Raw genomic sequence first — 14,418 nt, 5'->3', positions numbered from 1 at the left:
ACCCCAGCTCCCTCAAAAAAAAGATTGATGGGGAACTTTACAACGGTAGGGTCACGTTGTCACCACTTCAATCTGTTGGCCATTATTGGTACCTCTGAAAATGGAGGCATCAAACATTGTGAGCCTCCTGGCGTGACACCATAGACCTGCATGCTGATGTACTTAAAGATAAAAGATAAAGTGATGTATTTGCCATTTACTAGAGATATTTCAGGAAGAATGTGGGGAGGGAGGAAGATGAAGTAAGAATGGTAAAATCTGGCTAATTATTAAATCTAGGCGATGGGTATATGGGGTTCATTATATATTTTCTCCATGTAAATTTTTATTATAAAAAGTTTTCAACTAAAACTGATGGGTTCAAGATGACTAAATGGAAAAGAAAATTAGTCCTTTTTTTTTCCCTTAAAACTAAAGTTGTCATCCCCATACTTAACAAGAGTTACAGAATTAACCTTGTGTCCTCCTGCCAGATCTTTCCGTAGACCATTCTGACCTGGTTGCAGAGTTGTTGAAGGAGTTGTCTAACCATAATGAACGTGTAGAGGAAAGAAAAATTGCCCTCTATGAACTCATGAAACTGACACAGGAGGAATCTTTCAGCGTTTGGGATGAACACTTCAAAACAATATTACTTCTGTTGCTTGAAACCCTTGGGGATAAAGAGGTAAATGGCAGAATATGTAAATAATAGCCTGTTTTTCCTGTCTTGGATTGCCCGTCCTTGCCTGCTAATCAAGTGCTTCACAAATTTGGAAATTGAGAAGATCGGTCTCTTTTACTGTTTCTTCCCGTGTGAAATTTTCATTACGAGTATTTTGTCTTCTAAACCAGCAACTCAGTGGATTTGGAACAATTGACAATGGGAGAAATGAAAGGTAGCTGAAAGTGTTTTTATAGAAGAGTACTTGTTTTGCGTATTTAAACCAGTTCAGAAGTAAAATTTCCTTTTTCATGGAATGTTGTTGGTTCTGGATCTCCTACAAATATATGAAGTATGACATGAGTTTTCAACTAGAGATGTGAAAACTTAATTATGCCATATACCGTATGCTTTATACAGTTGTCTGCAACTTATCCCCGCCCCAATGTTAAGATCCTTAATACAGATACAGAAAATGTAGTAGATTGTCTACAACCCAAAATATTAAAAACATTAAAATATTTCTTCTTAGCCTACAATCAGGGCTTTGGCGTTAAAGGTTTTAAGAGAAATCCTAAGGCATCAACCAGCCAGATTTAAAAACTATGCAGAACTGACGGTCATGAAAACGCTGGAAGCACATAAAGACCCTCATAAGGAGGTAAGTTACCTGATGATTAAGTTACTATTTTATTCTCAGCACCTCTGATGTGATTGCATGAAACATACAAACATCGCTTGAAGAGTACCCTTGGAGAGTATCAATCATTTCAATCAAACGAACACTTAACTTCGATGTTCCGGGTAACATCTGATGGAGTTGCAGTCATATTTTTTCTACTAAGTGAATTCTGGTGATATCATGGACTTTCCCCTAATACAACCAGCTCTGGGAAATAATCCTGATTTCATTTCCTCTGTAATTTGTCTTGTAGTTTTCTACTTAGAATCGCCAGCCTTCTCTTTCCACTTACCGATAAGAATTTGGTTTTTTGAGATAACTAATGAAGACAAGAATCATTATTTTAAAGTGGTAGTAAATCGCCTCTGGGAATCGCCTCTGTTAAAAGTTTATTCAGTAAAATAATGAGGATAGCTTTCCTGGAAGTCCTGTAAATCTGTCTCCTCTGTGTATGCATTTACAGTTGTATAAAAAAACATTTGGTGGGGGTGCTTTTTAAGTTCGTATTTAAGTTCTAGTTCGTTAACACAGAGTTGGATTCGTTTCAGGGGTACAATACAGTGATTGGTCACTTCCATACAACTCCCCAGGTCCGTCACAAGTGCCCTCCTCAGTCCCCATCACCTGTTTCCCCCGTCCCCCACCCACCTGCCCTCTGCGGACCATCAGTTTGTTCCCTAGAGTTAAGAGTCTGTTTCTTGGTTTGTCTCTCTCTCCTGTCTCCTCTCTTTTTAGTCACAATATTTCTACCAGCTACAGTGGCATCGATGAGATAACCATGAGGATTTTTATTATGTCTCAGACATAACAAAAAAAGGAAATGTCAGGTACAGACTGCAATTCTAAGAGAAGGCACCAGAGCAGTAGCATTAGATATCTCTGTAGAACCAAGACATAAGCAAAAGAAATCAAAAAAGAAAAGTTAGAAAACAGCAGTGAGACAAAGTAGATCAAAGCTAAATGAAAGAGCTGAAACTAAACTTTCAGGAAAAAAACATGATTGTAACCTTTGTTACCTTGGATTGAGCAATGGTTTCTTAGATGTAACACCAAGAGCACAAGTAACCAACAGCAACAGGAACATAAATTGGACTTTATCAAAATTGAAAACTTTTGTGCTTCGGGGCGCCTGTCTGGCTCAGTGGGCAGAACACGCAATTTTCGATCTCGGGCTTGTAAATTCAAGCCCCACGTTGGGTGGTGAGATTACTTAAAAGTAAAATATTGTTTTAAAAATAAAATAACGGGGCGCCTGGGTGGGTCAGTCGGTTAAGTGTCCAACTTGAGCTCAGGTCACGATCTCACAGCATGTGAGTTGGGAGTCCCACGTTGGGTTCTGTGCCGACAGTTCAGAGCTGGAGCCTGCTTCGGAACCTGTGTCTCCCTCCCTCTCTTCTCTCTCTCAAAAATAAGTAAACATTTAAAAATGAATAAAATAAAATAAATACTTTTGTGCTTCAGATGCACCTGGCTGCGACAGTCAGTGAGACTCTTTTAGGGTCATGAGTTCAAGCCCCACATCGGGCATAGAGTTTACTCAAAAAATAAATAAAGCAGTGTCACAAAGAATAATGTTTAAAAAAAAAAAAAAAACCTTTAGTGCTTCAAAGGACACCATAAAAAAAGTGGAAAATTTAGCCCACAGAATAGAAAATCTTTGCAAATCCTATGTCTGATGAGGTAATATATAAAGAACTCTGACAACTCAACAACGAAAAGAAATAACTGAATTTAAAAATGGGCGAAGGACCTGAATAGACGGTTCACCCAAGAAGATATACAAATGGCCAATAAGCACATGAAAAGATGCTCAATATCGGTACTCATTAGGAAAATACAGCTAAACCCACAATGAGATACCACTTTATATATACACTAGGAAGAACGACAATCGGAAGTGTTGGTGAGATGAGGCCCCCGGGTGGCTCAGTTAGTTAAGCATCCAACTCTTGCTTTCGGCTCAGGTCGTGATCTCAGGGTTCCCGGGTTTGGCCTGAGTTGGGCTCCACACCAACAGTGCAGAGCCTGCTTGGGATTCTCTGTCTCCCCCTCTCTCTCTGCCCCTCCCCTACTCAGGCACACAGGCTCCCTCCCTCCCTCCCTCCCTCTCTCCCTCCCTCCCTCCCTCCCTCTCTCTCTCAAAATGAATAAATAAAACAAAAGTGTTGGTGAGGACTTTGGGGCACCTGGCTGGTTCAGTGAGTAGAGTAAGCAGCTCTTGATAGGACCATGGGTTCGAGCCCCACCTTGGGTGTAGAGATAGCTTAAAAAAAGAAGTGTTGGTACATATTTGAAGAACTCGAAACCCTCTGGGTTTCAAATGATATGACTGTGAGTCTTGTAGGAGAGTCAGTCATACCTTTTAAATCTGTATGGATTTTTATTCGGATTATTTTTTATTGAGCTATTGTTCAGCAGTAGTGGAACATCCATAGTATCTTGCTGAAGGTTTAAAAAACGACTATTTGTGGTTCAGTTATCCACCCTCTGACCCAAATAAGACCCGGAATCCCTATGTTTACAAAAGGTAAAATCAACATTCTTAAGGTAATACAGCTAAAATTAGCCCCGGGTCTGCCATTGGATTTGCCGCTGTACCTTTCCTTAGTGCCGCTCACAGCTTGAGACCCTAAGTGAGAAACGAGTAGAGTCCAAAGCAGTAATGTTTGCGTGGTCTCAAGACCATCTTAGAGATTACAGATTCTATGAAGATGGACAACCGTTTCTTTTCTTCATTGCAAAGTCAGTGTCTGTTCTCCTAGGCCCAGTACGGAAGGAAAGAAAATCACTATGAACAGAATAGCATGTTAACTTGATAACTTACTAATGAGATTTTATTTTATTTTGTACTAATGTGATGAAAAGAAGAACACAGACACTCCTGGAGTTGAGGGTATAGGATAACGAGCAGCGTCTCAGCACGGCTGCTGTAGAGGGTCCATTCGCATTATAGTCTTGGTAAATAGAGCCTTCACTGCCCAGCACAGCAAGACTACAGTAGCACTTAAAAATTGCATTAGCCAGGGTGCCTGGGTGGCTTGTTCGGTTGAGCATCCGACTCTCGACTTGAGCTCTGGTCGTGATCTCACAGTTCATGGGTTCGAGCCCTGTGTTGGGCTCCATCCTGAGAGCACAGATCCTGCTTGAGATTCTCTCTCTATCTGTCTGTCTGTCTCTCTCTCTCTCCCTCTGTCTCTCCCTCTGTCTCTCCCTCCCTCTCTTCATCCCTCTCCTCCTCCTCCTCCCCTTCCTCCCACGTTTGTGCGCACACACACACACTTGCTCTGTCTCTCAAAAAGAATAAAAGTAAAAATCGCCATTAGCCAACATTAAGAACACAAAAGAAGGAAGAATTCTGGAAGAAATATTCTCCCCGTGTCCATTCTGGCTTCAACAGGTTGTAGTTTGCCACTCCTGTTTTACCTGTACCCTCACTTTGTCGTGTTTATTGTAGTATTTTCAAAGCAAATTGTAGATGTGCTGGGGCTCCTGGGTGGCTCAGTCGGTTAAGCGTCCCGACTTCAGCGCAGGTCATGATCTCACGGTTCGTGAGTTCGAGCCCGGTGTTGGGTTCTGGCAGCTCGGAGCCCGCAGCCCGCTTCGGATTCTCTGTCTCCCTCTCTCTCTGCTCCTCCCCACTCCTTCCCTTTCTCCCCAAAAATAAACAAGCATTTTAAAAAGTTGCTTTTAATTGTAGATATCCTGTCCTGTTGCGTATTTCATGACTTTGTACTTCCAGGACGCAGCATAACATTCTTAAATTTATTCCCGGCCCAATTTCCCCTTTGTCTCAGGTGGTGAGATCTGCTGAGGAAGCCGCATCGGTGCTGGCCACTTCTATCAGCCCCGAGCAGTGCATCAAAGTGCTTTGCCCCATCATCCAAACCGCAGATTACCCAATCAACCTGGCTGCAATCAAGATGCAAACGAAAGTGATAGAGCGGGTGTCCAAGGACACCCTTAACCTGCTTTTGCCAGAGATTATGCCAGGCTTGATACAGGTAAGAATCCAAACTTGGAGGCATAAGCTGTACTACGTCGGGGATTCGGTTATTTTAGGCACGCTCTAGGCAGCACGAGCGGCATAACCAAGCCTTGCTGCCGTCCCGGACGTTCAGAGCAGAGACTTTCCATGGCCAGCTTTGCGTGTGTGTGTGTTAAGTACATACGTAACCTAACACTTACCATTGAGCCGCTTTTAAGCGTGAGATTCGTCGGCATTAAATACGTGCATGCTGTTGTGCAGCCCTCACGACTGCCCATGTCCAGGACAGACTTCCTCGTCCCCAATGGAAACTGTGCCCATTAATTAATAATTCCTTGTTCCCGTGCCCTTTAGCCCCCGGTAACTCCTCTTCTGCTCTGGCTCTTCTGCTTGCTAGGTTCTTGACGTAAATGGAATCCCGCAGTATCTGTCCTATTGTGGCCGGCTTGTTTCATTTAGCGTAATGTTTTCGGGGCTTGTGTTACAGCATGTGTTAGAATTTCATTCCTGTCTTATGGCTGAGTAATTTCCACGTATGTGAATCCCACAATTGGTTGATCCACTCGTCTTTTCATGAATATATGGATTGTTTCCTTTTTTAATGATATAAATATTGCAGTGAACTTCTTTATAATATCTTCTTATACTTCTGTGTATATAGCTAGAAGTAGAATTCCTAGGTGTTGCCAAATTTCTCTCCAAAATGGTTACACTGATTTACAGCCATAGATGTAATGTGGTTTTTTTCTATGCACACAAACCCATCCACAGAAACATTTTCATAACGGGATCATATTTTATAGCGTGCTTTTTTGCTTAATCATGAATTGTTAACTCTCCCATCCAGTAAATTATTATTCTGTAATGTAATTTTAATGACCAGAATTACAGAGCGTATACCCCTCCCGAAGAGAATTATTCATTTCTTTGTGCATCTATAATGTTCTCTTTGACTCTGTTCTGAGTCTAATATCGCTCACCGAATTGTGTGGTCCTTGAAGATGGGATCCAAATCCCTTTCTTTGCACAGAATGTACATGGTGTGTGGGTATCCTACACACGGTGGCTACCGACTACATGTTCTGTTGGGTGAATGACTTAGGGTAACGGTAGGGGTGGGACAGATGTTGAGCTTAGAACTCAGCCTGGATCATAGGCGGGCCCTGAACGCCAGGCCCAGTGTTACTTCAGTTCAGGTTTTTTTCCGAAGGGAGGCGCTCTTGGGCTCCCTACGGCTGAGTGCTTTAGCAAGGTCCATCCGGAGACTTCACAGGGCCGGTTGGCAAAGGGACCGCCTTCCAGGCCAAATAAGGTAGGAGCCGATAGGGAAAGCGGACGGTGGAGGGGAGGCGGACGGAGAGGAGGGCGCGTTTCCGCCGGGAGAGCTGGAAGAGTCGCTTCCGTCCTTAAAGCTTCTTGTCCTTGGTGCGCCCGCGGTCTCGTGCTGGAGCCACCCCGCCTGTCCATGCTGGAATGGTTCTTTCTCCGGCGCCCCAGGAGTGCTAACGAGGACTCTCCTCCCTAGGGTTACGATAACTCGGAGAGCAGTGTTCGGAAAGCTTGTGTCTTCTGCCTGGTGGCCGTTCACGCGGTAATTGGTGACGAACTAAAACCACATCTCAGTCAGCTCACGGGCAGCAAGGTAAGTGGCGACCTTTGGTCCACGGGTGGTGGCAGTGGTGCCTGTTTCAAAATTTAGGTCTCTGTCGGGTTAAGGGTAAATTCGTATTTGGCTTCGGATAAGTCAGGCCCTGAGTATCCGACTCACTCCTCCTACCGTTTGAGTGTTAACTGTTTCTACTTTCGCATCGGTCGCTGGGGGAAGCCGCCGCCGGTTCGGTGGAGGGTGTGTGGCCGTGAGAGAAACGCCTCCAGTCAGCTGACTCCTTTCCAGCTCCCACACCCGATCCTAGCCCCCAAGGACGGTTTAAGAATAAATAGTGGTTGTGTATTCATGGATCACTTCCTGTCTCCCAAAACGGGGAATCCGGGAATATTTCTTAGATTTTCCCCTATGAACTCCGATAATCAAGTATTTACTGTCCTTAAGACTTAAAAGAAAAACCAGGGGCACCTGGCTGGCTGAGTCAGTAGAGCACATGACCTTGATCTCAAGGTTGTGTGTTGAAGCTCCACGTCGGGTGTAGAGATTACTTAAATAAATAAACTTTTAAAAAATGTAAGTCTTGGGGCGCCCGGGCGGCTCCGTCGGTTGAGCATCCGACTTCGGCTCAGGTCACCATCTCGTGGCTTGTGAGTTCGAGCCCCGCGTCGGGCTCCGTCCGGGTTGACAGCTCAGAGCCTGGAGCCCTTTCCGGATTCTGTGTCTCCCTCTCCCTGCCCCTCCCTGTTCACACTCTGTCTCTGTCTCTCTCAAAAATAAATAAAACATTTAAAAAAATTTTTAATTTAAGTCTTGTTCCCCTCATTTTTTTGATACTGTCAAACATTGAAATTTATTGTACGAGGTGATGATTGTTGGATTGTTGCTTATGAGCTGTTTGCAGGAGACACCCTCATTTTAAGAGTTTCCCAGGACCCTAGCGATCGTCATTACTATCGTCAGATTTAGTTTTAAAATACCGAAACAGTAGAGAAAATGCCTGTAAGGCTCAGGTAAATACCTGCGTGCGTTCTCTGTGGGTGGTAGTTCTTAACTCTCTCTGACTCGCAGACCCGCTTTGAGATTCGGGCATTACTACCACATCCCAAGAAAGGTAAATAAATACAGAAAATTTTACACGTGGGTTCAGGGGATTCAGTGAGTGCCCGAAGCCCCTGGACATCAGACTAAAAACCCGTTGGATCAATGATTTAATGTTACAAAAGCAAACTTGAAACAACACGGTCTTCTTTTTTCTTTCTTCTTTCTTTCTTTTTTTCAAGTAAACTCTGCACCTAGCATGGGACTTGCATTCACCACCCCGACATTAAGAGCCCTACGTGCTCTGCCAACTGAGCCAGCCAGGTGCCCCAACACAGTGCTTTTCTTTTTTTTTTTTTTTTTTTTTTTTAATGTTTTTATTTATTTTTGAGACAGAGAGAGACAGAGCATGAACGGGGGAGGGTCAGAGAGAGAGGGAGACACAGAATCTGAAACAGGCTCCAGGCTCTGAGCTGTCAGCCCAGAGCCCGATGCGGGGCTCGAACTCACGGACCGCGAGATCATGACCCGAGCCGAAGTCGGCCGCTCAACCGACTGAGCCACCCAGGCGCCCCAACACAGTGCTTTTCAAAGAGAAACGATCTCAGGTTTTGTGATAAGCTCAGGTTGTGTCCTGATGACCAAAGATGTCTGTGGAAGAGTTAAAGTTAAGCACTTTGTCAGAATATGAGGCAGCCAGTAATGTTGCATATGAAGACTATAGCCAGGCCGAAAAAATATTTGGAAATGACATCAGACGAAAAAAAGTAGAATACAAAATTGCATATGCATTGATTAACAGTTGATAAAAATAGGGTCTCATCTGGTAAAGACCACAAAATGACACAAATCAAGAACATTCTTGGAGGGCAGTGTTACAGTCGTTGAAGATCTCGGGTCCTGGAACCCAGGGGCCTGGTTTTCTGTCCTGGGCCACTTCTTACCTGCCTCTGTGACTCTAGACAACGACTGGCATGTTTCGTGTCTTGATTTCCTCAGGTCGTTAGCTTACTCTGTAGCACATAGTGCTCGAATGTTTGTCCTGACTGTCCTAATGAGACTTCTTTTCTACGTTTAAGCTTCACATGCTAACACTACAGCAGGTTTAGTGTTACAGAAAAGGCACATTGTAAGAGTCACCAGGGGCGCCCGGCTGGCTCAGTCGGTAGACCGCGTCACTCTTGATCTCGGGGCCGTGAGTTCAAGCCCCACGTTGGGTGCAGAGGTTACTTAAATAAATGCATAAATAGAGCACTCAGTCATAAACAGATGGAGACTTGAAAAGCTTTTTGGTAATTCTTAACTCTCAACAATAACTTGGGCGTAACGTAATCTAAAATCTCTATTTACTTTTTTAAGTTTTTATTTTTAAGCAATCTCTACACCCAACGTGGGGCTCGAACTCCCAACCCTGAGATCGAGGGTCCCCATGCCGCACTGACGGAGCCAGGCAGGCGCCCCTAAAGCCTCTCTTCTTAGACTCACGATACGCACAAAACCTGTTTCCGTGAGCATCTTCCTGTAATTTAGAGCAGCCTGCTAAACGCCTTCGCTCTGGTTTCAATCCGCAGATGAAGCTCCTGAATCTGTACATCAAACGTGCACAGACAGGTTCTGGAGGAACTGACCCCGCTGCTGATGTTTCCGGACAGAGTTAGTGACGCGGACCGAAGCGGGCCAGGCCGCCCCGGCCCGGGACGGGCAGACCACCCTCATCAGTGAAAGGAAATACGGACCGAAGCGGGCCAGGCCGCCCCGGCCCGGGACGGGCAGACCACCCTCATCAGTGAAAGGAAATACGGACCGAAGCGGGCCAGGCCGCCCCGGCCCGGGACGGGCAGACCACCCTCATCAGTGAAAGGAAATACGGACCGAAGCGGGCCAGGCCGCCCCGGCCCGGGACGGGCAGACCACCCCTCAGCAGCGAGAGGAAGTACTCAAACGCATCTTTCGGAACCCCCATCTTTTCCCGGCTTTAGTTTTTTGTTTCGTTCTGTATTTTCTGTAACAGAGGGCTCTCCTCAGTCTGCATGTAACTTTTATGATAGTTATTCCAAATTCAAGAAGAAGCAGTATTAACATCAGTGGATCGATACAGAGTAATTTTTAATCGAATTCGTCATTTCACGTTTGTACTTGTCTTCCCATTAACCTTTGCCAGTGTTATGATTGTATACATTTTTTTAAATGCTGGTGAAAGAGGAATGCTTAAAGCTTTAAAAGTTTAACAGTCTAAAACATTTTTTTGCCTCTATTCAAATGCAGAATACTATTTTTATTGCTACTTGGAGTTTCGTTCTGTATCACGTCCTATGCTAGAAATACTGAAATGATGTGAAACGATGCAGGACTGATTTGAACCACGGCTGGACTCTGTCGACGTGACGGTGACACGTGTCGTTAGTCGCAACTTCTTTGGGGTGACCCGTAGCGTAAAGCGACGTCCTCAGAGAGAGTGCCACAGAATCAGCCAGTTCTGTGACGCCGATTCCGCGTGTTGGCTCTCGATCTTGCCGCCTCACCTAAAACCGTGTCCCCCCTGCGGCCCCTTAAGAAAGCTGCACCAGATCATCTGCCTGTTGTTTTCTAGATGCTTATTAAAATAGAAGGTTTTCTTGCAGGGTTTCTGGTTTGTTTTTCGTTGTTGTGAATGATGCTTTTTTCGTATTTATTAATATCAAATTCACTTATGAATAAACTTGATAATGGAAAGAGAGAAGAAAATCCAGTGCATGTGCGTCTTGACCGTCTTCTGTTTCTCATTAAAAAACAAACTTATTAATCACTGAGACGCGCGAGTCAACCAGCACCTTTTCTTTAAATGGTGGCACCTGGTTTCCTTTGACCGTGAAATTGTCTTACTTGAAAACGTTGATCCTGACGAGAGAGAAGGTGGCACAAGGCTATTATCTCTGTAATGGACTCAAATTCTCTACCTCTTCAGGGCTGATCCTTTTAACTGAGCTGCTGCCTACAGTGTCTTTTGGAAAACTACTTCAAGGGTGATTTTCTGTTACATTTTAACACATTGTTTTAATCACCTTTCGCTACACCTGTTCTTTTCCTGTGCAGCCGACTTGCAAAACTCACCAGTTTGGTGCAAAGCAAATGAGATCACTTGGAACCGGGACACTAATGATTTCTCATCTTGACTTTTTTTTTTTTTTTAATCCTAACATGAAGTGAATTTGACTGGAAAGGCAAATAGCAGTTTGCTATTGTTACGGAGTGATCTGTACTTTCTTTGTTTAACTGAAAAACATGTAGAAATGTATGTAAAGAGTTTAAGACAAAAGTACTGGATGGATGGTTTGTCATGGGCTCTTCCCTTTGTTTCTGTTCTAGCAGCAGGAAAATAGTTTCTCTATATCCCCCCCTTTACCTGTAACAATTTTGTTTTCTACTGTTAATTACATTGTGTATTTATAGTTCTATGCTTACTGTTGTGCATATACTGGCAATAAAACTGTACATAACATTACTTGAAAAAATTAACAATGTGCATCGGTTGTTTTTCTGTCTCACTGTGTGACAAGTCATTTAGCTCCTAACTGGGTCTTTAAAAATATTTTGAAGGTCCTGTATCAGTGGTGTTCTCATGAATTTTGTAAGTGCATCTGAGGAGAAAAGACTTGTCAGGAGTAGCATCCACAAGATTGTACAGCATGTCTGTGACATCGCTTATCTTTAGGAAGAAAAGGCATTTTAAACACTGAATTCTTCTCAGTGATGTGTTTTGTTCCATAACCTTCGGGATGTCTTATAATCGTTTTTAATCTAACAATTTAATTTTGACCTCTGCTTTAAGATACTGCTTTAACTACCATTGACGACTCAGTGGTGTGACGTAAGCTGAATAATAACTCTGCTTGAAAACTTAGATCAAGGACCTGGCATCTAAAGGCAGGTGTTCAAATGAATGAAAGAGGATGGTTTAATGTGACTAAGTGAAAGCTAATATATAAACACATGAGAAAAGTCATATTTAAGTTCTATAATTTCAGGGGCACCCGGCTGGCTTAGTCGATAGAGCAGGCAGCTCTTGACTTGGGGTCTTAAGTTCGAGCCCCATATTGGGTGTAGAGATTACTTGAAGAAATAACAAAAAAAAAAAAAAAAATAAAAAAAAAATATATATATATATACATACACACACACACACACACACACACACACACACACACATATGAAAAACAAAATTGTATAGTTTTCAGTTAATGAGGCTTTAGGAAAGTTATTATTGACTATTCAAATTTGTTCATCCCAGAAATACATTTAGATGTCAACTGTTAAAGAATGGTGGTAAGCTCCTGGTTAAATTTCTTCTTTCTGCTTTTCTCCCTAACCATTATCAGTATCATTTCTTTACTGCACTGCTCAGAACTAATTAAAAGCACATAATTCCAAATTATAAGCCATGTTTGTTTCTTGTGTTTTCAAAATCTGTAATAGGTTTTCAAGTAACATGTGGATTGAACCTGAGGTTTCAAATTTAGAGTCTGTTTACTGCATTCTTTCATATGCTATCTATCTTACATCTATCTAACTTAGCTATCTAACTTTGGGTCAGAATGACTTTTCACCAAATATGTCTCACAATAAAATACTGGAAACGTATCAGGCCAGGTCTGTTTGTAGATTCAAATGTATCATCATTATTAATTTAGAGTAACATTTACAGTCAATAGAAACGAGGATTGGCATAATACATGTGGGCTCTTTTAAACTTTGAGATCTTTGCTTCCTGTGTTGTTTAGGTTTGTTTCATTGCGATCAGTCAAGTACAGTTTTACAGCTATGCAAAAGAAAGAAGCTTTAAAAAGCTCCTAAAAAGTTACCCATCTCTGTAGAGTAGCAATAAATTATATAGATACTTAACAAAAACAACAATAGAACAGACCAATGAAACCAGGAAGTGGTCTTTTTCGATAAACCTCTAGACAAACTTACCAAGAAAAAAGAAAGGACTCAATAAAATTACAAGTGAGAGAAGAGAAATGACACCACAGAAATACAGTGTGAAAACCTACACGCCAACAAATCGGACAACCTACAAGAAATGGTTAGATGCCTAGAAGCATAACCCACCCCAAGTGAAGCAGGAAGAAGTAGAAAAAATTGAACAGACTGAAAACCAGCAAAGAAATTGAATCAATAATCAAAAAACTCCTAACAAAAGTGCAGGACCAGATGACTTCACAGGTGAATTCTACGAAACATTTCAAGCAGAATTAGTACCTATTTTCAAACTATTCCAAAAAAAAAAAAAAAAAAAATGGAAAAGGAAGGAAATTTTTCAAAATTAATTCTGTGAGGCCAGCATTACCCTGATACCAAAGCCAGGTGAAGACACCACTAAAAAGAATTACAGCCCAGTATCCCTGCTGAACATAGATGCAAAAATTCTCAACAAAATACTAGGAAACTGAATTCAATACATTTAAAAAAAAAAAAAATCAGTCACCACGGGGAGCACCTGGCTGGCTCCGCGGGGCCTGTGACTTTTGATCTCAGGTAATGAATTCAAGCCCCGGGTTGGACATGGGGCCTACTTTTAAAAAGCAATCGTGGGGCGCCTGGGGGCTCAGTCGGTTAAGCGGCTGACTTCCGCTCAGGTCATGATCTCGCGTGATCTCGCCTGAGTTCGGGCCCCGCGTCGGGCTCTGTGCTGTCGGCTCAGAGCCTGGAGCCTGTTTCGGATTCTGTGTCCCCCTCTCTCTCTGCCCCTCCCCTGCTCGTGCTCTGTCTCTCTCTCAAAAATAAACATTAAAAAAAAAAAAAAAAAAGGCTTTGCTTCAATTGCCCGGCGGTTTATGGGCTCCTCCTTGGATGCTTTCCAGCTGGCAGCTATTTTTTTCAGTACACGTCCTCCTAGGAAATCGAGGAGCAGATTCGTTAACTGCGGTCCTGGAAATTCCAGGAGTACATCCGAGGTCACCGGGCTTCTGGTCACGAAAGGTGTGCGGCATCGCAGTGACACGGCCTTTGGCCCCCACGAGCCTCGCTCGAGGCCTAAGTGCCACACAAAGAGTGTGACTGCGTTGTCTTGGAAAAGCCCTGGCTCAGCGAGGGCTCGGATGCCCAGGGCGGGAAGGCGGAGAGTGTCCTGGGCCCTAAGAGCGTCGCTCTGGGGAAGCAGGCAAAAGCCTTTCCCGCCTCTCGCCGCAGGGAAAGGAGAAATAAGGCAAGTGTAGCACCTGAGATGGTGACAAGGGCTAAGCGGGCGAGAGGTCGGGGAAGGGGGGCTGTAAGAGGGGAGGGTGGGCTCCCCGCTCACGAGGACTGGCCAGGGCAGCCCTCCCTGAGAAGGAGGCCGAGCAAACAGGTGCGGGTTTGGGGGGGGGGGGAGGAAGGGCTCCCCCACACCCCCGACTTGTCTGTGCCCCAGATCCGGGGCCCGCGGCTCTTGCGCGCCATGCGGCCAAGGGGCCCCGCAGGTGTTACCGACTTGAGGATGTTGCGGC

At 43.9% G+C, this 14,418-nt stretch overlaps 1 protein-coding gene across 14 annotated transcripts in view; it reads left to right on the top strand.

Moving 5' to 3' along the window:
* Nucleotides 1–11,449, top strand: part of CLASP2 (cytoplasmic linker associated protein 2) — a 180,958-nt gene extending 169,509 nt beyond the window's left edge. For all 14 annotated transcript variants that reach the window (XM_042903509.1, XM_042903503.1, XM_042903507.1 and 11 more), the window contains 5 exons: nucleotides 474–667; nucleotides 1,176–1,304; nucleotides 5,120–5,326; nucleotides 6,836–6,952; nucleotides 9,526–11,449. In XM_042903509.1, coding sequence (XP_042759443.1) covers nucleotides 474–667; nucleotides 1,176–1,304; nucleotides 5,120–5,326; nucleotides 6,836–6,952; nucleotides 9,526–9,612 — 734 coding nt within the window. In that variant the 3' untranslated portion in view covers nucleotides 9,613–11,449. The remainder of the gene's footprint in view (nucleotides 1–473; nucleotides 668–1,175; nucleotides 1,305–5,119; nucleotides 5,327–6,835; nucleotides 6,953–9,525) is intronic.
* The last annotated feature ends 2,969 nt before the right edge of the window (nucleotides 11,450–14,418 follow it).

This window comes from Panthera leo, chromosome C2, assembly GCF_018350215.1.
Source record: "Panthera leo isolate Ple1 chromosome C2, P.leo_Ple1_pat1.1, whole genome shotgun sequence".
NCBI classification, from domain to species: Eukaryota; Metazoa; Chordata; class Mammalia; order Carnivora; family Felidae; genus Panthera; species Panthera leo.
Note: the sequence above shows the minus strand (reverse complement) of the source record. Positions and strands in the feature narration are given on the sequence as shown.